Raw genomic sequence first — 26,712 nt, 5'->3', positions numbered from 1 at the left:
TAGACATTTTAACAATATTTATTCTTCTGATCCATGAGCATGGAATGCTCTTCCATCTTTTTGTGCCTTCAATTTCTTTCATGAGTGTTCTGTAGTTCCTTGAGTACAAATCCTTTACCTCTTTGGTAAGGTTTATTCCCAGGTATCTTATGGTTCTTGGTGCTATAGTAAATCTAATCAATTCTCTAATTTCCCTTTCTGTATTTTCATTGATGGTGTATGAGAAAGTAACTGATTTCTGTATATTGATTTTGTATCCTGCCACCTAACTGAATTGCTGAATGAGTTCTAGTAGTTTGGGGGTGGAATCTTTTGGGTTTTCCATACAAAGTATCATGTCATCTGCAAAGAGGGAGAGTTTGACTTCTTCATTGCCAATTTGAATACCTTTTACTTCTCTTTGTTGAGATACCACCTTACACCAGTTAGAATGGCCAAAATTAACAAGACAGTAAACAATGTGTGTTGGAGAGGATGTGGAGAAAGGGGCACCCTCTTACTCTGTTGGTGGTAATGCAAGTTGATACAGCCACTTTCGAAAACATGCGGAGATTCCTTAAGAAATTAAAAGTAGAGTTTCTCTATGACCCTGCAATTGCACTACTGGATATTTACCCCAAACATGCAGATGTAGTGAAAAGAAGGGCCATCTGTACCCTCAACATTCATAGCAACAATGGCCACAGTTGCCAAACTATGGAAAAAACCAAGATGTCCTTCAACGGACGAATGGATAAGGAAGATGTGGTCCATATACACTAAGAAGTATTATGCCTCCATCTGAAAAGATAAATACCCAACTTTTGTAGCAACATGGACGGGACTGGAAGAGATTATGCTGAGTGAAATAAGTCAAGCAGAGAGAGTCAATTATCATATGGTTTCATTTATTTGTGGACCATAAGAAATAACACAGAGGACATGGGGAGAAGGAGAGGAGAAGGGGGACTTGGGGGAAATTGGAGGGGGAGATGAACCATGAGAGACTACGGACTCTGAAAAACAATCTGAGGGTTTTGGAGGGGCAGGGAGTGGGAGGTTGGGTGAGCCTAGTGGTAGGTATTATGGAGGTCATGTACTGCATGGAGCACTGGGTATGGTACATAAACAATGAATTCTGAAACTTTTTTTAAAGTTACTTTGAATGTAGACCAACTAAAGTCTCCAGTCAAAAGACATAGGGTGATGGGATGTATATGAAAAACAAAACAAAACAAAACAAAAAATCCCAAGACCAACCTAAAGCTACCAAGAAACTCTTTTTCAGACCTAAAGACCTATACAGATCGAAAGTGAGGGGATGGAGAAATGCTTATTACGCAAATGGAAATGAAAAGAAAGCTGAGGTAGCAATACTTGTATCAGAAAAAAATAGCCTTGAAAACAAAGACTATAACAAGAGACAAAGAAGAACATATACAATCATAAAAGGGACAGTCCAACAAGGTGATGTAACAACTTTAAAAGTATTTATCCACCCAACATGAGAGCATCTAAATATGTAAAGCAGTTAATAAGAAACAAAGAAATTAATTAATAGGAATATAACATGAGTAGGGGACTTTACCACCACACTTACGTCAATGGACAGATCATCCAGACAGAAAATCAACAAGGAAACAGTAAGTTTAAATGACATTTTTGATCAGATGGATTTAACAGGTATATTTAGAATATTCCATCCTAAAATAGCAGAATATGCATTCTTTTCAAATGCACACAGAACATTCTCCAAAATAGATCACATAATAGGCAATAAAATAAATCTCAACAGACTCAAAAATATCGAAGTCAGACCATGCATCTTTTCTGACACAACACTAAGAAATTAAATTAATTAAATTAATTAAGAAATTTAAATCACAAGAAAAAATCTGGAGAGAGTACAAATACATAGAGGTTAAATAACATCCTACTAAACCAAGAAATCAAAGAGGAAATAAAAAACACATGGAGACAAATGAAAATGAAAACATAATGCTTTTTTGGGATGCAATAAAAGTGGCTTTAAGGGACACATTTATAGTAATACAGGCCTTTCTCAAGAAGCAAGAGAAATCTCAAACCACCTAATCTTACACCTACAGGAGATTAAAAAAAAAAAAAAAGCAACAGACAAACCCAAAACAAGTAGAAGGAAGGAAACAATAAAGATTAGAGCAAAAATAAACAAAATAAAGACTAAAAACTCAACAGACTAGATCAATGAAACTAGGAGCTGGTTCTTTGAAAAGATCAACAAAATTAATAAACCTTTAGCTAGACTCATTAAACAAAGGACTCAAATAAACAGAATATGAAATAAGAGGACAAACAACAACTGAAACTACAGAAACACAAACAACTGTGACAGATTATGATGAAAAATTATATGCAAAAAATTAGACAATATAGAATAAATGGATAAATTCCTAGAAACATATAATGTCCCACAACTGAATTAGGAAGAAATAGAAAATTTACACAGACCAATTATCAGCAATGAAATTCAGTCAGTAATCAAAAAACTCCCCAAAACATCAAAAAAGTTCCAAAAAACAGAAGTACAAGACCAGACGGCTTCACAGATTAATTTTACCAAACCTTTAAAGAAGAGTCAATACCAGTTCTTCTACAACAACTGAAAAAAAATAGAAGAGGAAGGAATACTTCCCAAACCATTCTGTAAGGCCAGCATTACCCTGACACCAAATCCAGATAAAGACACCACAAAAAAAGATAATTATAGGCCAATATCTGATGAACATAGATGGAACAATATTACCAAACCAAATCCAACAATACCTTATTAAAAAATCTTTCACCATGATCAAGTGGGATTTATTCCTGGGTTTTAAGGGTACTTTAATATTTACAAATCAAGGGACGCCTGGGTGGCTCAGTTGGTTGGACGACTGCCTTTGGCTCAGGTCATGATCCCGGAGTCCCAGGATCGAGCCCCACATCGGGCTCCCGGCTCCGTGGGGAGTCTGCTTCTCCCTCTGACCTTCTCCTCTCTCATGCTCTCTCTCACTGTCTGTCTCTCAAATAAATAAATAAAAATCTTTAAAAAAAACATTTACAAATCAATCAGGGTGATACATCACATTAGTAAGAGAAAGGATAAGAACCATAGCATCATTTCAGTACACGTAGAAAAAGCATTTGACAAAGTACAACATCTATTCGTGATAAAAATCCTCAACAAAGCAGGCTTAGAGGAAACATACCTCAACATAATGAAGGCTGTGTATGAAAAGCCCACAGCTAACATCACCCTCAACGGTGAAAAACTGAGAGCCTTTTCCCTAAGGACAGGATCAAGACAAGGATTTCCACGTTCATCGTTCCTATGTAACATAATACTGGAAGTCCTAGTCACAGCAATCTGACAAAAGAAAGGAATAAAAGGCATCCAAATTGGTAAGGAAGAAGCAAAACTTTCACTTTTTGACATGATCTTATACATAGAAAACTCAAAACTCAAAATACTACTAGAACTGATAAATGAATTCAGTAATATTGCAGGATACAAAACCAATTTCCAAAAATATGTTGCATTTCTTTTTTTTTTTAAAGATTTTATTTATTTATTTGACAGAGAGATCACCAGTAGGCAGAGAGGCAGGCAGAGAGAGAGGGAAGGAGGCTCCCTGCTGAGCAGAGAGCCCGATGCAGGGCTCTATCCCAGGACCCTGAGATCATGACTTGAGCTGAAGGCAGAGGCTTAACCCACTGAGCCACCCAGGTGGCCCAATATGTTGCATTTCTATACACCAATGATGAAGCAGCAAAAAGAGAAATTAAGAAATAATCACATTTACAATTGCACCAGAAAGAAAAAACACTGAGGGACAAACTTAGCCAAGGAGGTAAAAGATCTGTACTCTGAAAACTATAAGACATCCATGAAAGAAACTGAAGACAACACTAATAAATGGGAAGACATTAAATGTCCATGGATTGAAAAAATAAAATATTGTTAAAATGTCAATGCTACTTAAAGCAATCTACACATTTAATGTTATTCCTAACAAAATAGCAACAGTATTTTTCACAGAACTAAAACAAACAATCCTAAAATTTGTATGGAACTACAAAAGACCCTATATAGCCAAAGCAATCTTGAAAAAGAAAAACAAAGCTGGACTTCACAATTCTGGACTATCGAAATTCTGGACTTGAAATTATATTACAAAGCTGTAGTAATCAAAACAGTATGGTACTGGTACAAAAATTGATGATCAACAGAACAGAATAGGGAGTCCAGAAATAAACCCATTATTATATACTCAATTAGCTCCAACAAAGGAGGCAAGAATGTAGAATAGGAAAAAGACAGTCTCTTCAACTAACAGTGCTAGGAAAACTGGAGAGCAACATGCAAAAGAAAGAAACTGGGCCACTTTCTTATATCCTACACAAAAATAAACTCAAAATGGATTAAGGACCTAAATATGAGACCTGAAACTATAAAAATCGAAGAAGAGAGCACAGGCAGTAATTTCTCTGACACAAGCTGTAGCAACATGTTTCTAGATGTCTCTCTTAATGCAAGGGATACAAAAGCAAAAAGACACTATTGGGACTACCTCAAAATAAAAAGCTTCTGCACAGTAAAAGAAATAACCAAGAAAACTAAAAGACAACCTACTGAATGGAAGAGAATATTTGCAAATGATATATCGAATAAAGGTTAGCATCCAAAACATATGAAGAACTTATACAACTCAACATCAAAAAAAAAAAAAAAGTTCAATTAAAAACTGGGCAGAAGACGCGAATATACATTTCCCCAAAGACCACACACAGATGGCCAACAGACACATGAAAAGAGGCTCAACATCACTCATCATCAGGGAAATGCGAATCAAAACCACAATGAGATATCGCCTCACATCTGTCAGAACGGCTAAAATAAAAAACACAAGAAAGAAATGTTGGTGAGGATATGGAGAAAAAGGAAAGCTTGTGTGTGTTGATGGAAATGCAAACTGGTGCAGCCACTGTGTAAGAAAGTATGGATATTCCCTGAAAAGTTAAAATATGGAATTTCCATATGATCCAGTAATTGCACTACTGTGTATTACCCAAAGAACACAAGAACAATGATTAAAAAGGATACATGCATCCCTATGTTTGTTTGTTGCAGTATTATTTACATAGCTAAATTATGGAAGCAGACCAAATGTCCAACAATAGATGAATGGGTAAAGAAGAGGCAGTATATTTATAATGGAATATTATTCAGCCATAAAAAGAATGAAATACTGCCATTGGCAATAACACGTATGCATCTTGAGAGTATAATGCTAAGTAAAATAAGCCAGAGAATGAGAAATACCATATGATTTCACACATAGGTGGAAATAAAACAAATAAAGGGGGAAAAAAGAGACAAACCAAAAACAGACTCTTAACTATAGAGGAAAAACTAATGGTTAGCAGAGGGGAGGTGGGTGGGGATTGGGTGAAATAGGTGAAGGGGATTAAGAGTACCCTTATCTTGATGAGCACTAAGTAATATACGGAATTGCTGAATCACTATATTGTACACCTGACACTAATATAACACTGTATGTTTACTACATTGGAATTAAAATTTAAAAAATTAAGTAAAAGTAAACATACCTTAGTCAAGAAAAAAAGTTCTAAAAAGCTCATTCAGTTTTCATTGGCACTATATAATAGGGACCATATTTAAAATCTAAAGCTCTCCACTGACAAATGAACTCAGGAATTCCCACTAGAAGAAAAATAGTTTAAATAAATCTTGCTTTATACAACTTTCCTTATGTTTGTGCCAAGAATTTTCTATGTTTCCTGTGTGCTAAGGAAACTTAAGCCAACTGAGAGAGACATATGAAGAAGAGAGGACAGCAACCCCTCAAAGATGGGGAAGACAAAAGAAAGCTGTGAGAGTGTGTTTACTAAGATCTGACTATTGAGTAACTGTGGGCTTTCCCTCATTTCATCTCATCCTGAACTGAACATCCACAGGTACGGTCTAGTCTGGTGATTCATGTTGCCTGAATTACTTCTACTTTCAATTTCAGTTTTAACAAATGATTTAGATGGTAGAAATTTCTAACTTCCTTGGTTTTTTTTTTAAGCTTTTATACGAGGAAGTTAGAAGGTAGAAGGAGCAAGTGAGCGAGCAGTGAGCAGCTGAGACTGTTCTCGAACCTGCTGTGCTACATAGTAGGTAAGTGCATCTTCTTTTATATGCAACATGGTCTTGAACTCGACTTGATCTCTGATTGAAAGTGACAACTGAGGAATGGCAAGAGGGGCAGGTTGCCTTTTGTCTGACCCATGAGGGTATTGGCTGTCTTTAGTTTTAGGGAAGCTCAGCTCTGCCATTTGAAACAGTACCAGATGCAAAGAAACAGCCAAGCACACCATGTCTCCCTGGATATGCTGCTTCGGGAACAGTGTCAGCTCAGGACAGCAGAAACTAGAGTGGAAGGAGTCCCCATGAGAGCCTCCCTAATTTACTCTTACCAGGCTCTGTAGCAGGCATTAGAATTCATAGAACAAGACAGTGTCCATCAAGGAGCTTACAGGAAATGATAATCTAAAGAGATAGTTTCTTTCTGATCTTTCTATTAGTCAAACTTAAGAAAGCTTCAGATTGAGAGCTCTGTAAATCTCCATGTAGAAATAAATTTAGTTCCCACATTGCTGATCTTTATTAGTTAAAAATAACTATGTTGTCAGTCTGTCTGTCTCTGTCTCCTTGCCCCACTCTGGTGTTTGTTGGTTTTTTCGTAGGAGCATCAGAGGCACCTGTACCGGTTGTTAAATGTATAGAATCTGGGTTTAACAATTTCTTTGGATGATTCTTAGGCAGTTCAAATGTTGAAAGCTCGTCCTGAACAGGATCGAACGGTTGCACTTTGCTCATTTGAAGTAAAAAGCTCTGTGGCTCATTCACAGCTAGAAAACTGCAGACCTGTTTTCATAAAGTTGTTCAGTTGTTCCTGCCACATCTCCCTCAGCTTCCTCTAATCTTCTCTGTAAGGAGGGGACCGTGCACTTTCAGGCATTACAACGTAGCTGTTCAAGGCTTCTGTTTTACCTGCACATTATTTGCTCCCCACACTGAAGAATCAGACAGAAGGAGGTGGGGCAGGAGCAGTGTGTCGGAACTTGCTCACTGTTCTGGTCTGACAAAGAATTTATCTGTAGACCTTGTTTCTTAGAAATCTATAGTTTGTGGAGTGGGTTGAAATGCAGAACCCAATGGACCAAATTGCTCAATGCAATTGTTGGTAGATAAATCTCCATTTATTCAACAAACATACACTGAAATCCTATTTTGTGCTGTATGCTATGCTAAGATAAAAGCTTATGGTATCTAATTTAATTATCAAGATATCCTCCAGGTTGGACCTATAATTTTATCCACATTACCCCTATAATTATCTTTAAAATCTTAGGTTTAGCTAGGTAAGGCTCCTTGTTTAAGGGGCCATGAGCAGTAAATAATAGAGCTGGTGTTAGACACTTTTTGAATATGTGACATATAAATATAAAACTGAATATTGGAGACATTTGAATATAATAGCATGTTTACATATTCTGATTATGAAAAATACATATTGTCAACCGAGAAAAGGAGGTAAAATTGAAGAAGAGCAAAGGCCTTTATTGGGGTCTCAGAATTGTAATTTGGGGAGCTAGATTCTAAAGTGACCAGAAAAGTGTCCTGCTCGTGTGGGAAAAGTATGGGGTTTTTATGAGAAAGAAGGAAGGGTCTTCTTATCTTCTTATTTAGATAAAGAAGAGAAGAGAAAAAACACTGATTTAATGCTGACTGGTGGAGCTCTTCTGATTACCATCTTATTGATGATGTTACTGGTGTTATCAAATGAAGTTGTCCCTAGTATGCATTAACTTTACTTACCTCATATGATCCACATGTCAGTTGCTCTGCTGATATTTTATGAGCAATTGCTTGAAAACTGTTACCACTCTGGTCCAGTTAAAGAGCTCATTCTTTGGAAAAGAAAATGGAGCTTCAAAATGGAGTCTCTTATGTCAAAAATGTTATATAACTCCACAATATTAGAAAACCATTTTAATATAATGCAATCAAAAATATGTCAGGAGACCACAATTTTACCTTAAGTACTTAATTTTTTATATTAACATTTAACTTAAAAAACATTTACAAGAAAATCTCAAATACTATTCACCTAGATTTCTCGACTGGTGACATTTTGCTAGATTTGCTTTATCTCTCTAAATATATGTGTATGTCTCCCTATATAATATAAAATGATATTTGCATACATACACACACACACACACTCATATATAGTTATATATATAAATATATATAGTTTCCATTCATAGCAGTAATTTGCAGAAAAATTGACCATCTCAGCTAAGTACTTCAGCATGTAGTATCTCTTAAGATTCAGGACGTTATCCTGCCTTCCCTGCTTGAAAGGGAGGCTACATTCTTTAGACTGACCTCATTCCACTTACCACTCCCATTCCTAGTACTTGTCAACCTTCAGACAAAGACGAGCGCAGGGTTCACATGTTCACAGCTCTCTAATACTAGAGAGCACAATGTGATATGTGATTATGACGAGAAAGCTACGTAGGTTAATCTACTGATAAAGGAACTGACAGGATAATCAATGTCTTTGAGGAAGAATATTCTGCCCACTAAGTGGCTACAGTAGCATATGACAGAGAAATGGATTATCCGGTTGTTGTTTTTTTAAAAAAAATGCTTTAAAAATTGTAATAAAAAATGTGTAATATAAAATTTACCATTTTAACCATTTTAAGAGTATAGTTCAGTGACACTAAGTACATTCTCACTGTTGTGCAACTATTACCACTATCTGTCCCCAGAGATTTTTTTCATCTCAAATGGAAACTCAGTACCTTTTGAACAGTAACTCCCTATTCCCCTGCCTTTTGTCCATGGTAAACACTATTCTACTTTCTGTCTCTATGCCGTTGACTATTTTAGGTACTTCTTATAAGTGAAATCATGAAATATTTGTCCTCTGTGTCTGGCTTATTTCACTGTAGAATAATGTCTTCAATGTTCCTCAATGCTGTAACATGTATCAGAATTTCATTCTTTTTTACAGCTGAAAAATATTCCATTGTATGATTATGACACATTTGGTTGATCCATCCATCCCTTGATGGACATTTTCACTTTTTGGCTACTATGAATACTGCTGCTATGAATACTGCTGCTATGAATACTGCTGTACAAAATCTGTTTGAGTCCCTCCTTTTATTTTTAATTTTTTTAAATTTAGTTTTATTTTTTCAGTGTTCCAAGATTCATTGTTTATGTACCACACCCAGGGCTCCATGCAAAACGTGCCCTCCTTAATATCCACCACCAGGCCGACCCATCCCCCCATCCTCTCCCCTCTAAAACCCTCTGTTTCTCAGAATCCATAGTCTCTCATGATTCATCTCCCCCTCCCTTCCTTCACTTTTCCTTTCCTTCTAATGTCCTTATGTTATTCCTTATGTTCCACAAGTAAAACCATGTGATAATTGACTTTCTCTGCTTGATTTATTTCACTCAGCATAATCTCCTCCAGTCTCATCCATGTTGATACAAAAGTTGGGTATTCATTCTTCCTGATGGCTGAGCAATAATCCTAATAATCCATTATATATATGGACCACATCTTCTTTATTCATTTGTCTGTTCAAGGGCATGTTGGCTCTTTTCACAGTTTGGCAATTGTGGACATTGCTGCGTGAACATTGGGGTACATATGGACCTTCTTTTCACTACATCTGTATCTTTGAGGCAAGTACCCAGTAGTGCAATTGCAGGGTCAAAGTGTAGCTCTATTTTTAATTTTTTGAGGAATCTCCACACTGTTTTCCAAAGTGGCTGCACCAACTTGCATTCCCACCAACAGTGTAAGAGGATTCCCCTTTCTCCACATCCTCTCCAACATTTGTCGTTTCCTGTCTTGTTAATCTTTGCCATTCTAACTGGTATAATGTGGTATCTCAATGTGGTTTTGATTTGAATCTCCCTGGTGGCTAATGATGATGAACATTTTTTCGTGTGTCTGCTAGCCATTTGTGTGTCTTCTTTGGAGAAGTGTCTGATCATGTCATCTGCCTATTTTTTGACATGATTTTATGTTTTTGGGGTGTTGAGTTTGGAGTCCCTGCTTTTAATGTTTTTCTACATATGCCCTGATACGGAATTGCTGGATCAAATGGTAGTTCTATGATTGACTCTGGGGGGAACCAGCATAGTGTTTTCCACAGTGGTTGTAACATTTTATATGCCTACCAGCAATGAACAAGGGTTCCAATTTCTCTACATCCTGGTCAGTGCTAGTTGTTCGCTGTTTGTTTTTGTTTTCATTTTTTTAATAATAGCTATCCTAATGGGTGTGAAGTTGTACCTCACTGTGGTTTTGATTTGCATTCTCATAATGATTAGTGATGTTGAACATCTTTTCACGTATCTATTGCATAAACATATATCTTCTTGGGAGAAATGTCTGAGTACTTTGCCCCTCTTTGAATTGCATTGTTTTTGTTGTTATTACTGAGTTGGAAGAGTTCTTAAAGATTCTGGATATTAATCCCTTAACAGATATGTGATAAATCAGTTATCTTCTCTTATTCTGTGAGTTTCCTTGTTACTCTGTTGAGGGTGCTCTTTGATGCACAAAAATTATTAATGTTGATGAAGTCCTATTTACCATTTTTTCATATTTTGATCACGCCTTTGGTGTCCTATCCAAAAATATCATTGTCAAATCCAGTACCATGAAGGTTTTCTCCTGTGTTTGCTTCTATGAATTTTTGTAGTTTCATCTCTTCTGTTTAAATCTTTGGTATGTTTTGAGATAAATTTTATAAATGGTGTTAAAATAATGGTCCAACTTCATCCTGTTGCATGTGAATATCAAATTTCCCCAGCACCGCTTCTTGAAAACACTGTGCTTTCCCCATTGGGAAAATCTCAGCAGGCTTGTCAAAAATCATTTGGCCATATACAGGAGGGTTTATTTCTGGTCTTTCTGTTCTATTCCATTGGTCAATATGCCTATCTTTACACCAGTACACACTGCAACTGGACTAATTTTGTTTATATATCGTTTTCCCAATTTACTTTAGTTGTGTTTCCCTTTAGCTTTTTGAGCATAGTTAAGAAAATTACTTTGGTCTTTGCCAAGAACATGCAGTGCTTGTGTTTCTTCAGGGATGTTTCCTGCCACATTTGTTTACTTCCTTTGAATGGGCTGCATTTTCTTATTTCTCTGCATGTCTTGTGATTTTTGCTGTTTCTGTTGAAAACTGGTCATTTATAGAAACAGCCACCTTTTCCATTCTTTGCATACTGCTTTTGTACTAAGGAAGTCTTTGCTCATTAGCTGGGTCTTGGTCTTGAGCCTTAGGCTTAACCTAAAGAGAAACTTTAAAAGTCTTTTTAGGGCTTTTCTGAGCACGCATCCTACCTGAGCTTATGTGTGGCTTTTTCAATCTCCCCATACACGTGCTGCTTTTAAATGTCTTAATTACCCTCTGAAAATCTCCTTGGGGCCTTGATGGTCTATTGTTTGTCTCTACCCTGAAAAGGGAAAAAATTTTATTTCTTGCAACACTGTTCTCAATACCTCACTTCTGGTCACCACATATATGGGCAATTTTCCGCAGTAAGTAATTCTGACACAAACAGTCTGAAGTTAGTGCATGCCCTACAAGGTAAGGGCACAGTCCCACAAGACTGGCCCCACTTCAGGTGCCAATCTCAATTCCAGCTTGTCACCTGTGCTTCTGACTGGCTATGTTCTCCATCTGTACTCCACATTCAGTACTTTGCTAGAACAGCTTCCAGAACTCATGAAAAACAGTTTACTCACTAGACTACTGGTTTATAAGAAAGAAAGAAAAAAAGATGATATAACCCCAGAACAGCAGATAAAAGAGATGTGTAGGGCAAGGTATCAAAAAAAGGGTGTGGAGCTTCCATCCTCTCATCCTTTCTCTGGGCACACCACCCTTTGAGCACATGCACATGTTCACCAACCCAGAAACTCTTTAAACTCCTTCAGTTAAGGTTTCTAATGTAGTCCTCATTAAATAGGCATGATTGAGTAAATCATTGGCCTTTGGTGACTAACTCAACCTGCTGCTTTTCTCTCTGCCCCAGGGGTGGGATATGAGGCTGAACTCTCTAATCACATGGTTGGTTCCCTTGGCAACCAGTCTTCACTCTGTGGTCATCCTGGGTATCTTCCAAAATCACCTCATTAACATAAACTCGGATGTGTTTGAAAGGTGTTATGTTTCATTCACCTTCTTTATCCTGGAACTACTTTAGAACCTATTTTAGGAAACAAGGACAAAAAACAAATATTAAAACAAAAGATACTTCCATTACCTTCATCACTTGGGAAATTAAATGTGTTTTAGAAGCTATGTATCAGGAGCCCAGAAAAAGACCAAATATGTACTTCTTATATTAAATCACAAAATCACACACTCATAATATTTTGCCAGAGGTGTCTGCAAGTCAGTCTCCCTGCAGCTTTCCCAAGCAATGCCCCTTGCTTCTCCCTGTCTGAGATCTGAATCTGAGATCTGAAAGACCCGTCCTTCAGGCAGCTCAGAACAGATTAGAACTTCATAAACAGTCTGCTCTGCTCCATCCAGTCTAAAGGAGGCATGTGGGAACTGAACTACTGCCTAAGATGGTCTGTTTTTGTTTTTTGTTTTTATTTATTTGAGAGACAGAGAATGACTGAGGCGTGGGGGTAGGTGCAGAGGGAGAGAGAGAAGCAGACTCCCTGTTGAGCAGGCAGCTGAACACAGGGCTTGATGACAGGACACTGTAATCATGATCCAAGATGAAGGCAGACATTTAACTGACTGAGCCACCCAGGTGCTTCAAAGATCGTCTATTTTCACTGGTAATTTCTTGCCCCAGGCATCTGCAGATCCATGGTCTGCAGTTCATGAGCAATACCCATGAAAAACAATGCCAGCGCTTCTTTCCATCTGATATCTAAGTTATGTCACTATATTCCTGGCCCCTCCCCCTGTCTGGGCTCCATGTGTGAGATAAAACAGAGACCTGAAGAGGTAAACTCCATATAGGTCAGAACACTGTGAACAAGGTCTGCTCTGTTCCCTCTGGGTCAAAGGAGAAAAGTGGGAACTGGTTTACCACCTACTCCAGACCAAGACTAATACCACACCAGGGAGTACGTGGGCCAAGGAAAGGAAAAATACCACAGAATTTCCTACCATTTCTAATATGGCTTTTTCTTCACTGGGTGTTTGCTTGGTTGCTTTAGATATTTGACTCTTTTTGCAGAACTACTGTAAGATTATTCTAGCCAATATTTTGGTTATTTTTTATATGTCCTCAGGGAAATAAGAGCTTAGAACTTCCTAGCTTGCCATTTTTCTCAGTTGTCTAGGCTTAACCCTGGCTTTATGTCTTATTCAGCTTTTGTTAGACTCATTTATCTTTTTTGTAAAGTGGGTACAAGAGGTACAATAATTTCTAACTTGTAGGGTCTTATAAGTATCAATGAGGCTGAGTATGTAAGGTATGTTTCACAGGGCCTGGTATATTGTAGGTGACAGTAACAATTGCTTGAATTTTATTATTACTATTGAAGCAAAACTTTGAAGAAGAATAATACTCTATGTTTCATCACTAATATCATCACAATTTGGGGGAGTAATAGGGGAAGCCCTCTGCAGTCTGCTAACTCTAGATTACATTTTGTCTCATAGAAAGTACAGAAGTTTCACCTAGTCCTAAACCGATGGGTGCTTTGGATAACTCCAAGTCAGAGAATGACTTTTTAATCTTATTTCTACCAGGAGGCTTTTTTAGGTTGGCAGGTTGCCATGGCATCTGGACCCCATATGACGGCCCCCATTTGTCTGGTGGAAAACAACAATATGCAGCTGTCAGTGAACCAGACGGCTATACAGATTCTTGAAAGGATTTCTCAACCAGTAGTGGTGGTGGCCATTGTAGGACTGTATCGTACTGGCAAATCCTACTTGATGAACCGTCTTGCAGGACAGAACCGAGGTGAGTGTTGTACTCAGCCTGGGGCCAACTGGTTACTTCTAGCTGTATCTCTTACGCCTTTAGTTTTTTTTCCCTGGTCACAAGAAAGGAGAACCAAACTCCTCAAAATCAACCAACCTTCTGATTCTAATTCTCACCACTAAATTACTCTTAATGTAATCTGTTATCATGCTGTTTTACTACTGTTAAGGAAAATCTCCCCTGCTAATGCTCAGGATCCTACCTTCTTTAACCTGATCGAGTACTGTGCTCTTATAATTGCATCTCTTCTCCCTTAGAACACATTTACTTTTTTATGGGATATTCTCATCAACATATAAAGATGTTTGAATACCTATTGAAGGATAGAAATAGAAAAATGTTCACCTTAAGCCCAGAAGGTTGACCTATAGCCTGCATAGTTCCTATAAGGATCAAATATGTGCTGGCTGCTACATTCTTGAAGAGTCTCAGGACTACCTGTATACTTCACCAATAGCTGCTATTGAACTGAATAAGAAGCACCAGAGAAATCTTGCAAAAGTAGTTTATGAATAGGAATTTGAAGATACATTTATGATCTAATACCCCTGCACATCCCCTTCCTCTTGAGTTGTAAGCATATAACCACCAGCTTCATACAGAAAAAGTGTAGCTCTTTTGCCAATGGGTCTTGTCCCCATGCTACTTGAATAAACTTACTAGGTTGCACTATGAATTATCTCAAGAATTCTTTCTTGACCGTTGTGCTCAAGGACCCCAGGACATCTATCATCTTAAAATTCCTTCCTGGATTTCACATCCTATTGTAGTTGACAACCTTCCTCCCCCTTTTTTTAATCACTATGGAAAAAATATGATCTCAGTTTCCTTTTTCTACTTTTTCTTTTCCCATGTTTCTCTTTAATTCACTGTTCTCTGACTTTGTGCCTCAACATTCTCTCAAAATTCTCATTGACGGTTATCAATGATTTCCATTTTTCAAATTTATTTTTCCTTCAATAATGGCTCTTTGCCTCCATCTTGAGCACTTGCCTGGCATCACTGCCCTCCTTGAATCAGAAGACACAAAGTGGGACATGCTTAAGGAATTTGAGAAAGAGCCATCTTGTATGCTAGGGTACTTATTTACATTCCAGAAAGTCTGTACCCTCTGGTTGCTTGGATGAATCTCCTGTCACTGTATGTTGCCTTCTCCCCTCCCCTTGCAGGTTTCCCTCTGGGCTCTACAGTGCAGTCTAAAACCAAGGGCATCTGGATATGGTGTGTGCCTCACCCCTGCAAGCCAAACCACACCCTGGTCCTTCTGGATACCGAGGGCCTGGGTGATGTGGAAAAGGTAAGGAGACAGTCACAGGTAAACCCTTTTTATTCCAGATTTGCTCCTTACTTCTTCATGATATTTTTGTAGTTTAACTGCTGTGATCTATTTGCAAACTCTAGAAATCCAATTATAATAAATAAGGCATTCTGGTTTCTTTGAAGTTCACTTCTAGGTAAGATATAGTATATTAGATAAAATCTTTTATTTCTTGATACTGGTTGAATCATTTGAATTATTTGATAAATATTTTTAAAAGACTTATTTATTTATTTGAGAGATAGTGAGATAGATTAAGACTGTGAGTCATTGGAGGGGCTGAGTGAGAGAGAGAATCTCAAGTAGATTCCCTGCTGAGCACAGACCCTGATGTAGGGCTTGATCTCATGACCTGCAGATCATGAGCTGAGCTGAAACCGAGAGTCAGATGCTCAACTGACTGAACCACGAAGGGGCTCTGAAGTATTTGATTAAATTTAAGAAATAATTATTGAATAGCTAAGTTGAAGTCTCCTGGCTTACTACTTTAGATGACAGTCACCACAATAAAGGTCCTACCCTCAACGCATCTTCAGTCCAGCTGAGAAGACCACACATATGCAGTCAGATTTAATAAAATTTGACTGGGAAAGAAGCAAGTTGGAGAGAAGAAAAAGTTGTATCACAATGCAGTTGTTGACTTCTGTCACTTCCATGGGAGTTCTCTTGCTGGGATGCGCTTTATCCTGAGTTGGGACAAGGGTGCGGATAAATCATGGAAAGGCTACTCTGGAAGCCTTTCTAATTAACAGAATGGCACCTTTAAGTTGTCTTCCATTAGCACTCCCACTAGCTGGGGGAATCAGTCCTTCAATTTTACAAAGTGATATGGGCAGCACACCATAGTCTGTACCACACATGTTAAGCATAAGGGTGCCTTGGTGGGAAAGAGGAGAAACATCAACTCCATCCTAGGAGAAGAAATAGTTCTGATTTATCTTCCAGATGAAGTGTGTATTAGAGCTGTGGAGTTAAGAGATTGTGTTTATGTTTCTTATGGTGAAGTTCATCATCTACCCAAAGAGCATTATGAAAGGCTTTGAGATACCTCTGAATGTGCTGGTTCTATAAAAGCAAGTGGGAGCACCAGATCTGGCACAGTTGGTACACTAAATGACTCTCAGTTTTGGCTTAGGTGTGACCTTGGGGTGGTGAGATTCAGCCCCACCCAGCGCCACACTCATGGCAGAGTCTACTCTACTTCAAGACTCTCTCCTTCTCCTCCCCACCCTGGCTCTCTTTCTCCCAAATAGGTAAATAAATCTTTGAACAACAACAACAGCAATGAAAGCATGTGTTTGCCCTATAACAAACATTTTCAGATGAATTTTTTTTTAACTTGCTACTAATGGGTGAAATGAATGATTACTCCTTTTGTGCCTTACATTGAGACTTACTTGGAAATGGTATTTAAATTTCTGTAGCTCTCCATTTATTCCAAAAGAGGAGTTAGAAATTCTCTATTTCTTTTTCTATTAATTTTTAATTTGTGGAAATCAGTATGGAGGTTTCTCAAGAAATTAAAAGTAGAAATACCATATGTTCCAATAATTCCACTACTATTTACCAAAAGAAGAGGAAAACACTAATCCAAAAAGGTATATGCACCCCTATGTTTACTGCAGCATTATTTACAATAGCCAAGATATGGAAACAACCTAAGAGTCCATTAGTAGACAAATGGATAAGGAAGATGTGGTATAAATACACAATGGAATATTACAAAGACATAAAAAAGGATGAGATTGTGCCATTTCCAACAGCATGGAGAGACCTAGAGAGTATTATGCTAAGTGAAATAAGTCAGACTGAGAAAGACAAATACCTCATGATTTCACTCATATGTGGAATCAAAGACCCACAAACACACACATACATTAATACACATGTATTAAGAAACAACATGCACATAAGACATGCTGAGAACGAAGTCTGTGTTTCTTCAGGTCTGTATTTGACCAGTTCTTGAACATTCAGCTCAAGAATTCCAGTAAGCCTTCATAACATATACTCTTTCTCCAAGTTCCACAGTTCCGGCCTTCCTTGATAAAATTCTAAATCTTCATTTCTATTACAGCTATAGGTTCCACTGCTTATGGACATTACTAAAATATAAGATTACTAATATCTTTATAGGTATTGTCATCTTTATTGCATTCATTGTTATGGATGTTTGTCACCACTTTAAAACAGTCACCTTGAAAGTAACTATTGCCATTTTCAAGTTTGCTTCTTAAATAAAAAAGCAGTGGGATACATTCAGTAGCTTCCTATAAATATTTGTGGAATTTAATTTAATATAATTTGAATCCCCAGCTATAGCAACTTTGGTATATTTTATATAGCTCTACATAGAATGAATAAATGCTAACACTCACCATTGCACCACAGGTACTGTACTAGTTTTTCTATATATGTTACTTTATTTCATCCAATTGAGGAAAAAGAAACCTCTGCAGTATTGAAATCTCTTTATATATGGAAGACTCAATATCACAAAAAATGTCTTCGTAATTGTCAAAGTTGATATCCGTATATATGTCTGTCTTCAAACTTATTTCTTTGCATGGCAAGTATGTTAGCTAAAGTAATAGAAGACTGATAGAAGAAGTGTCTGAATGAATTTCTAAAGACTAAACTCCTAAAACTCTTGTTCAATGTGCTTTCTAGGGTGACCCTAAGAATGACTCGTGGATCTTTGCACTGGCTGTGCTTCTGTGCAGCACCTTTGTCTACAACAGCATGGGCACCATCAACCACCAGGCCCTGGAGCAGCTGCAGTATCCTTCCAGGGACCAAACCACCCATCTCATTATGTTGATGGGAATAGAGTTCTAGTTAGTTTCTCCTTCCCTGTCACTTAGCTGCCTTTGGTGGAGCAGAGGGGACCCAGGGCCAAGGAGAGAGTTTATAATAATTTTTTGTTAGAAGAAAGTGGGAATGATGAGTGGGAACTTGCTTTTCCTTAACTTGAGTCCTAGTTATGTGACAGAGCTCACAGAACTAATCAGGGCAAAGTCCTCCCCAGAAAAGGATGGAGTACAAGATTCCACCGAGTTTGTGAGTTTCTTTCCAGACTTTATCTGGGCTGTACGGGATTTTACCCTGGAGCTGAAGTTAAATGATCATCCTATCACAGAAGATGATTACCTGGAGAATGCCTTGAAGCTGTTACCAGGTATTAGAACATGGCCTGGGCAGTGGGTGGTTCAATAGAGGGTGGTAGCTGCTGAACACAGTCCCTTATCTTTGGGATGGCATTTGTATTCAAAACTAGATTGAAGTCTGTTGAAATGGTGACTTGAGCTTGGTTGAAAAGCAGAGCCTAGGCCAGAATGAAATTACTCAAAACTGATCTGTTCTTTAAACAATGGCTAATGTAGCTACCAGATTTCACTGGGTGCTTCAACTTTCCAAAGACCAGATACATGTTCCTTACTGTGGCTTCTGTGTTGAAGAAAACAACTGACTGTAACACATTAGGCATGAAATTATATGGAAAATCAACATATTACTATATATAGAATATATTTCAATAAAAATATATTTTACAGTTAGATATTAATATTCTCAAAGAAGGATATAATTTTCTAATACCTGCATAGATATTCGCATACAAAAATGACTGTGTGTTCTAAATAAACCTGAAGAAGTATGCCTTTTTAATCTATACCTTTTCAATATTTCTGATAATTATCAGAACATTCATTTTACTGTATATATCATAGTTTTCTCTTAATTCCCATATATTTGTCCATGTTATAATTTTGAAATAATAAATTATCTTAATGGGTTACATTTACAATGGTATAGATCTCATTAAACCTTGAGAGAAAGATCAATTCTGATTTACTCATTCTTGCTTTCAGTTTTCTACTTAGAGTTTCTGAAAACATTTAATGAGAAACTGGATAGGCAGAAGAGCAATGCTATTAAATCAAATCTAGTCCTTTACTTCAAGGAGTTTGCAGAGTAGCGGTGGCATCCTAGAATTACATTTTAGTTACATTTACTCTTCTGAGGTTTTTGTGAAATAAAATAGCTAACATTGGGCAAATTATTTCTAGCATCAAAGAAGTTTTCCTTCAATAACCAGAGTGTTCGAATATGCTTAATACTGTTGTTCCTAAAACTGCTCCATTATCCCTTGATTGTGGCACTTGGTCCGAAGCTCAGTTTCTACATTAGACCAAGAAGTTCCATTTGACTCTTGATTTTTTTTTTTTTTTTGTCATTCGTTCAGTAAACATCTAATGAACAACTCTACCACCATTTTCAAATCTGGAGTTCTAAGCCATAGGTTTTAATTACCTGGACTGATGTCTCCCCTAATTTCTTTCCAAAATGCTGCCATTGGTATGAGTTTGCTGTTCAAGAAAGTATTGAATGTCTGTGTTAAAGGTGTTTCAAGCACAGGAGACAGAAAAGAATCAAAATCCCAGTCATAAAAACCATTAGCTCCCTTGTCTCAAGACTGTTCCCAAGGTAATCTGTTGTTCCTATCCCTCAGGCAACAACTCCAGAATCCAAGCATCCAATCTACCCAGAGAGTGCATCAGGCATTTCTTTCCAAAACGGAAGTGTTTTGTCCTTGATCGGCCAGTAAATGAAACAAAATTCCTAGCTAATATTGAGAATATATCTGAACATCAACTGGATCCTAAATTCCTGACACAAGCAAACAATTTTTGTTCTTACATCCTCACCCAGGCAAGGACCAAGACTCTCAGAGAGGGAGTCACAATCACTGGAAATCGTGAGTATCCTTTTCCCATTTCTGTGGGGCCTAATATCAGCATTTTTGTTTGATTCATATGGAATTCCAGGTATACACACATTCTCACTCCATAAAGAGATGTGTTTATTTTATAATTATCTCACTTTCAGGAGTTTACAAATTCCTCTCCAAAACTGATATCACTTTGTCGCTGATATCTGTGTCATTGACTTATCTGGAAAAAAAAAAAAAAAATCCTCCACTGATCAGAAAAAAATCACTAACTTGATATAAAAACAGAATATATTCCCTTTTTCCCAAAAGAGGTCCCATCTGATAAGTTTTATTTGTAAAAAAATATATATAAGAAAACATTTTGGGTGTTTAGAGCAGTACAAAAATAAATAGTATCCAATAAATTGGTGAAAATCCATTGGGAGCTTCAGAATTTGGAACAAATATAATCTGATTTATCCTTCCCCATCTGTATACATATATAATTTATTTTGCTTTTAATTTTTTAATCAGAAATTATGTTTTCCAGATGCCTTTTAGTATGTTAAAGGTAAATTTTTAATTTTTTTAACCATGTGACCTGCAGACCATAAAAATTTAGAGTCAATAGGAAAACAAAGATGAAGATAGAAGGAGGCAGGGCTGTGTGGCAGAGGGTGGGGTGAAGAGGGTGGTGGGTACGAGTACACTTGACTTCAGAAATGTAGTCTCAGAATCTGGAATCCTATGGGGTAATAATTTGATCTTTATCCTTTCAATATCCTGGTTCATTCAGGGCTGAAGACTCTGGTGGTGACCTATGTGGATACCATCAATACTGGAGCAGTGCCTTGTTTGGAGAATGCAGTGACAACTCTAGCCCAGCTTGAGAACTCTGAGGCCGTGCAGAAGGCAGCCAACCACTACAGTGAGCAGATGTCCCAGCGACTGACACTCCCCACAGACACGCTCCAGGAGCTGCTGGATGTGCATGCAGACTGTGAGAGGGAAGCCATTGCAGTGTTCATGAAGCATTCCTTCAAGGATGACAAGCAGGATTTCCAGAAAACTCTTGTGGTAATGTGTCTTAATATTTATTCTTCAGGACCCTTCCTTTTGAAGAATGAAGCCTAGAAGTGCTTTTACTGACCCATGGCTCATCTCTTACTCAAGGATAAAGAAATCTGGATTCTTATGTGAAAGAGAGTTTCAAAGGACTACATTTCTTTGTTTTTTTACTCCCCAAACTGAAGCACATTATCTAGTAATCTCTCTGATCTCTGAAGTAAAATCAATATAGATATCCTCCTGATCTTTTAATACATACATCAATGAATTCCAAGCCTGCCCACAACACCCAAAAGTCACTCCTAAGCATGGTTGCTTTCTGGAACATACTTCCATTGTCACGAAGCAGATTTTCTCTTATCAGATCCTCATTCCAGGTCATTTTCAACTTATATTGCTCCTTGTTGTATCACTGTTTCATTGACGATGAAATCACTGAATGCTCCAGTGGCAAGGAGCCCCAGAGATTAGGCAATACAACTTCAACATTTCAGAAGAACCAGGAAGTTTAAGAAACTTGCCCAGAGTCTTGCAGAGAGCATTCAAGGTTGTGAGTAAATCAAGTCTTGTGATTCCTGTTTTATTCCATGTCCTTCTCCAGAAGAACACTTTTCTCATGAGGACCAGAGTTAGACCAATCCTTCTACCAGATTCTTTGGAATGGTATTGTTTCTGTTCCTTTCTTCAGGTGACATCTCTCTACTTTTCCCTTGTAGGAACTCATAAAGGATAAGAAAGAGCATTTCTTGCAGCAGAATGAAGAGGCATCCCTTAAATACTGTCAGTCCAGGCTTGATGAGATGTCACAGGTCCTAATGGAAAGTATTTCAGCAGGAACTTTCTCTGTTCCTGGGGGATACAAGCTCTACAGGGAAGCAAAAGAAAGTATTGAACGGAAATATTCACAAGTCCCCAGGAAAGGAGTGAAGGTGAGGAATAGGGGAGCATGGGGAGCCTACATAATAGAGTCTAAGGGGTCTCCAAATAATCTGAGAGCACAGCCCCTGTTGTGGGTGACAACAGCATGGGGATGTCATGACAGTTTTAGCTTCTGAGTTCCACTATTTGCTATTTACTCCTGAGAAGAGTGGAAATGCCTATTCTCCCAAAAAAGAGTATGGATTTCTGAAATCCACAAGAGATGGAACAGAAATTACTCATTTCTTCATCCAACAACACAGCATTGACTATGCCAAGTGCTGACAATTTACAAGTTAGAGTCATTGTACTTAAGTATGATCAAATGTAAGAGGGGAAGTCAAATACACAGACAACTGCATACAAAATTATAACACATATCAACCTGTGATGATGGTCTCCATATGGTGCACTGTTATGCAGCCATAGAAAGGATGTGATCATGCCATCTGAGACAACATAGATGGACCTAAAGGATATTATGCTAAGTGAAATAAGTCAGACTGAGAAAGAGAAATACCATATGATTTCACTCATAAGTGGAATATTAAAACATACACACACAAATGAATAAGCAAACAAAAAGAATCAGACCAATAAACACAGAGAACAAACAGGTGGTTGCCAAGGGGAGGGGGTTGGTAGAATGGAAAAAATGGGTGAAGGGTGGTGAGAGATACAGGCTTCCAGTTATGGAATGAATAAGTCATTAAAATGAAATGCACAGCATAAGGAATACAATCAACAAATTGTGATAGTGATATAGTGAGCTGGATGGTGGCTACACTTGTGGTGAACATAGCATAATGTGAGAATTTTAGAACCACAATGTTGTACACCCCAACCTAACATAACATTGTGCATCAACTATACTGAAATTTAAAAAAGTATAATAATAAAGAAATAAATAAGAAAAAATGGGCTACATAGGTTGAGGTACAAACATAATAATAAATAATAATGCAACTAATATATATTGGACTCTTATTTCTTATAGGCATAATGTAAAGCTGTTTCCCTAGACTCTTAAGTTTAATCCTTCAAACAACATTAGAAATGTCTATATTTATTGTCAACATTTTATAGATCTGAACTGAGAGGCACAGGCAGGTTAAAATAACTTGCCTAAAGTTAAAGCCAGCAAATGACAGAGGAGAGCAACAGTCCAAATTAGAGGCAACATTTCCCAGTGAGAAGCCAAATATATCAAAGAATCAGAGACTGCAGATTTATAGAACTGAACATATTTCTGACTGGCTGGAACCTAGAGTAGGTAGAAGGAAGTAGAAAGAAGGGAGGGAGACAGGAAGCAGGAGCTATGGAGAGTCTCTGGTCACACTAAGGAGCTTGGACACCTTGTAGGGAGCCACTGTAGAATTTTAAGCATGAAGCAAAAATTATATGGACATACTTGTTTTTGCAGCACTAATCTCCAAAGTGGAACTCTAAGGTCTTTGCTTCTTGGTTCCTCAGGCGAATGAGGTCCTCCAGAGCTTTCTGCAGTCACAGGCTTCAATAGAGGAATCCATCTGGCAGGCAGATAAAGCCCTCACTGATGGGGAGAAGGCCATAGCAGGTATGGGGCAGGGCTTGGCTCACAATGGGCTGGGTATAGCCCTCGGGCAGGTGTGAGGGCAAAACAAGGAGCTTCCTCTTCTTGGAACAACTCTGCTAAGTCTAAAAACAAGGAAAGTTATGATTGTATGTCAGCTAGACAGGGACTTTCCCAAAATACTCTGAAATGTGGTTCCGATAGTGAGGGACATGAATGATTCAGAGGTTTTCCACCTTCCCTTCCAATTTGGTTTTGTCTCTGAACTTAGAAAGATAGATATCAATCCTTGCTTAATTTTCTTCCCTCTCTAAACTTTCCTTGGGGCAGAGGAGCGGCTCAGCAAGGAGGCAGCTAAGAGAGAACAGGAGATGCTAAAACAGAAACTACTGGAGCAGCAACAGCAGATGGAGGCGCAACAGAGGAGTCTCCAGGAAAACATAGTCCAACTGGAAGAGAAGATGAAGAAGGAGAGAGAAAACCTAATTAAAGAACAGAATATGATTTTGGAGCATAAGCTGAAGGTAAGTCTGCCCATGGCCTTGGTAATGCTTGGCGGTCCTTCTTCTGGTACCTCAGGAAAGGATGGGTGAAGGTTACAGGTATGGAGCTCATAGAAGGAAGCACCATTGCCATTAAATGCTTGTGACTTATTAAAACCTTGAGTCCTTTGAATTCTTCTCCCTTTCCCTACCCTTCTGCCTCTCCCTCCTCTCCTCTTCCTCCTCCTCATCCTCTTCCTGCCCTTTCCCCTCCTCCTTCTCCTTCTTTTCTAAAAAAGTCTTTGAATTCCACTCTAAATATGTAGACTCTAGAGAGTTGAGGATGCGTATGGCACCTCCAAGCTCTTGGAGAATATAGATATCATTTGAATTGCTATTTTGGGGATTTTAAAATGGTTTCATGAGGCTTGAGTAAATTGATATTCCAACCATATGTATTATTTTTTAATTAACAAATTTTTCCCCAAGTTTAAGAGTCTCTTATGGTTTGTCTCCCTCTCTGGTTTCATAGTTTTATTTTTTCCTCTCTTCCCCTATGGTCCTCTGCCTTGTTTCTTAAATTCTGAAGATCCATATGTATTTAATACAAGCAGCAAGTGGTATGCTTTATCAAGATCACTGACAATTATCAGAAACTCTATGGCTGCCCAAAGACTGTAAGATAGATCTATGCTGACATTTAACTATCAGAAATGTACAGACTTAAAAACATAGGGAAGTGATAGCTTCTAAATTTGCTATATTGTCTCCAGGTGTGGGTGGTTTACTCAAGTTATCAGATGGCATAGGGAGGAATTCTCTCATTATCTTTCAAGACATGTTTATGATAGATTTCTAAAAGAGCTTATAAGTTCCCATCATTTCTACTCTTTGGGTGACCATACCAACCCAAGTGGGATGGGACTGAGTGTGATCAAACCAAGGCTACCTTCCAACTGTTGTTGTTGTTTGTTTTTTTTTTTTTTTTCTGATGGAAACATGTTACCTTTGTCCTCATATCAGGCTTAGCATCCTGGAAAACCTTAATGGTGTGTGAATTTCAGTAAGTTTTTAAATTATGTTTCTTCTCAATGTTTAGGTCCAAGTCAGGAAATATTCCTCAATACAAAATTCTCCATTCTAGATTCAGCAGAAACAATTTTAGGATTAAAACAAAGATAGTTTGACCACATTTTTATATATGAAGTACAATTCTTGAAAAAAATATGGTAATTTAAAAATTTTACCTCTCACTTTCTGTTTAGGTCCAACGTGATCTGCTCAATGAAGGATTTAGAAAGAAATCTGAAGAGATGAATGAAGAGATAAAGCAGTTGAAATCTAGGGTTGAAGCTACTAAAAATAATGATACTCCCTGGTTTTCACAAGTCTTGGAGAAATTTGGCAATGAGATTGTTTCAATATTTACTTCTCCTGTTAGAATGTTAGATAATATTGTGCATGGTGTGACCTCATTACTTAAAAAGAATTAGCTCTCCTTTTAAAGAAATTAAAGAATGTGGCTATATATTGTGACCTAATTTTGATGCATGTTTTTCACTTCTACTCATCAAAGTTTTAAATATAAAAAGTGCTTGGGGGGCTGCCTGGGTGGCTCAGCCTTCAGCTCAGGTCATGATCTCAGGGTCCTGGGATTGAGTCCCACATTAGGCTCTCTGCTAGGCAGGGAGCCTGCTTCCTCCTCTCTCTCTCTCTCTACTTGTGATCTCTCTCTGTCAAATAAATAAAATCTTAAAAAAAAAAGTGCTTGGGGTGCCTGGGTGGCTCAGTGGGTTAAGCCTCTGCCTTCAGTTCAGTTCATGATCTCAAGGTCCTGGGATCAAGCCCCACAGCAGGCTCTCTGCTCAGCAGGGAGCATGCTTCCCCCTCTCTCTGCCTGCCGACTTGTGATCTCTCTCTCTCTCTCTCTCTCTCTCTGTCAAATAAATAAATAAAAATCTTTTAAAAAATATAAAAAGTGCCTACAAGAGGATATTAATGCCTGGCCCACATTAGATAGAATAAACTCATGTACAGTTTGATATAACATGTTAACTTTCAGGAAATTTAGGGCACCTGGGTGGCTCAGTGGGTTAAAGCCTCTTTGCCTTTGGGTTGGGTCGGGTCGTGATCCCAGGGTCCTGGGATCGAGCCCCACATCGGGCTCTCTGCTCAGCAGGGAGTCTCCTTCCTCCTCTCTCTCTCTCTCTGCCTGCCTCTCTGCCTACTTGTGATCTCTATCTGTCAAATCAATAAAATCTTTAAACAAAAACTTTTAGGAAATTTATATGTGCAAAATTGTAAATATTTATAAAATCCACTGAGGCATCACTTTAAATAATGAAAGATTGCTTAATTTGATTGTTTAAGTAACTATCTATATAAATTGGTAATATAAATTGAACATGGGCCAGTATGAACACTGGAATACTATGTAGCCAATAAATAAATTGACAGCAGAGCTCTATTTGTACAAATATAGGAAATCTTGAAACTATATTACAAAGCAAAGAAATAAGGAATAAAATGGTGTGTATAATGTGTTCACTGTAAAAAAATTATTATGTGCAATCATACCTATCT

General features: G+C 37.8%; 1 protein-coding gene across 1 annotated transcript; it reads left to right on the top strand.

Moving 5' to 3' along the window:
• Positions 1–6,106: 6,106 nt before the first annotated feature.
• LOC116873335 (guanylate-binding protein 6-like) lies at positions 6,107–25,670 on the top strand. Its single transcript, XM_032867069.1, has 11 exons — positions 6,107–6,184; positions 13,843–14,059; positions 15,250–15,377; positions 18,069–18,178; positions 18,380–18,576; positions 19,909–20,154; positions 20,906–21,186; positions 21,894–22,106; positions 23,569–23,671; positions 23,978–24,171; positions 25,395–25,670. The coding sequence occupies exons 2-11, from the start codon at positions 13,870–13,872 to the stop codon at positions 25,620–25,622; spliced, it is 1,890 nt and encodes a 629-aa protein (XP_032722960.1). The 5' UTR covers positions 6,107–6,184; positions 13,843–13,869; the 3' UTR covers positions 25,623–25,670.
• Positions 25,671–26,712: the final 1,042 nt, after the last annotated feature.

The sequence above is a fragment of the Lontra canadensis genome, unplaced genomic scaffold, assembly GCF_010015895.1.
Source record: "Lontra canadensis isolate GAN:19392208 unplaced genomic scaffold, GSC_riverotter_1.0 scaffold33, whole genome shotgun sequence".
NCBI classification, from domain to species: domain Eukaryota; kingdom Metazoa; phylum Chordata; class Mammalia; order Carnivora; family Mustelidae; genus Lontra; species Lontra canadensis.
The sequence above is the reverse complement of the archived record's forward strand: the minus strand, read 5'-3'. Positions and strand labels throughout refer to the sequence as shown.

Bases quoted from the DNA above. Each gene is read 5' to 3' on its own strand.
- LOC116873335 (XM_032867069.1), top strand. From the start codon at position 13,870: ATGGCATCTGGACCCCATATGACGGCCCCCATTTGTCTGGTGGAAAAC. The intron at 14,060-15,249 runs GTGAGTGTTGTA...CTCCCCTTGCAG, and splicing joins TCTTGCAGGACAGAACCGAG to GTTTCCCTCTGGGCTCTACA. The intron at 20,155-20,905 runs GTGAGTATCCTT...TGGTTCATTCAG, and splicing joins AGTCACAATCACTGGAAATC to GGCTGAAGACTCTGGTGGTG.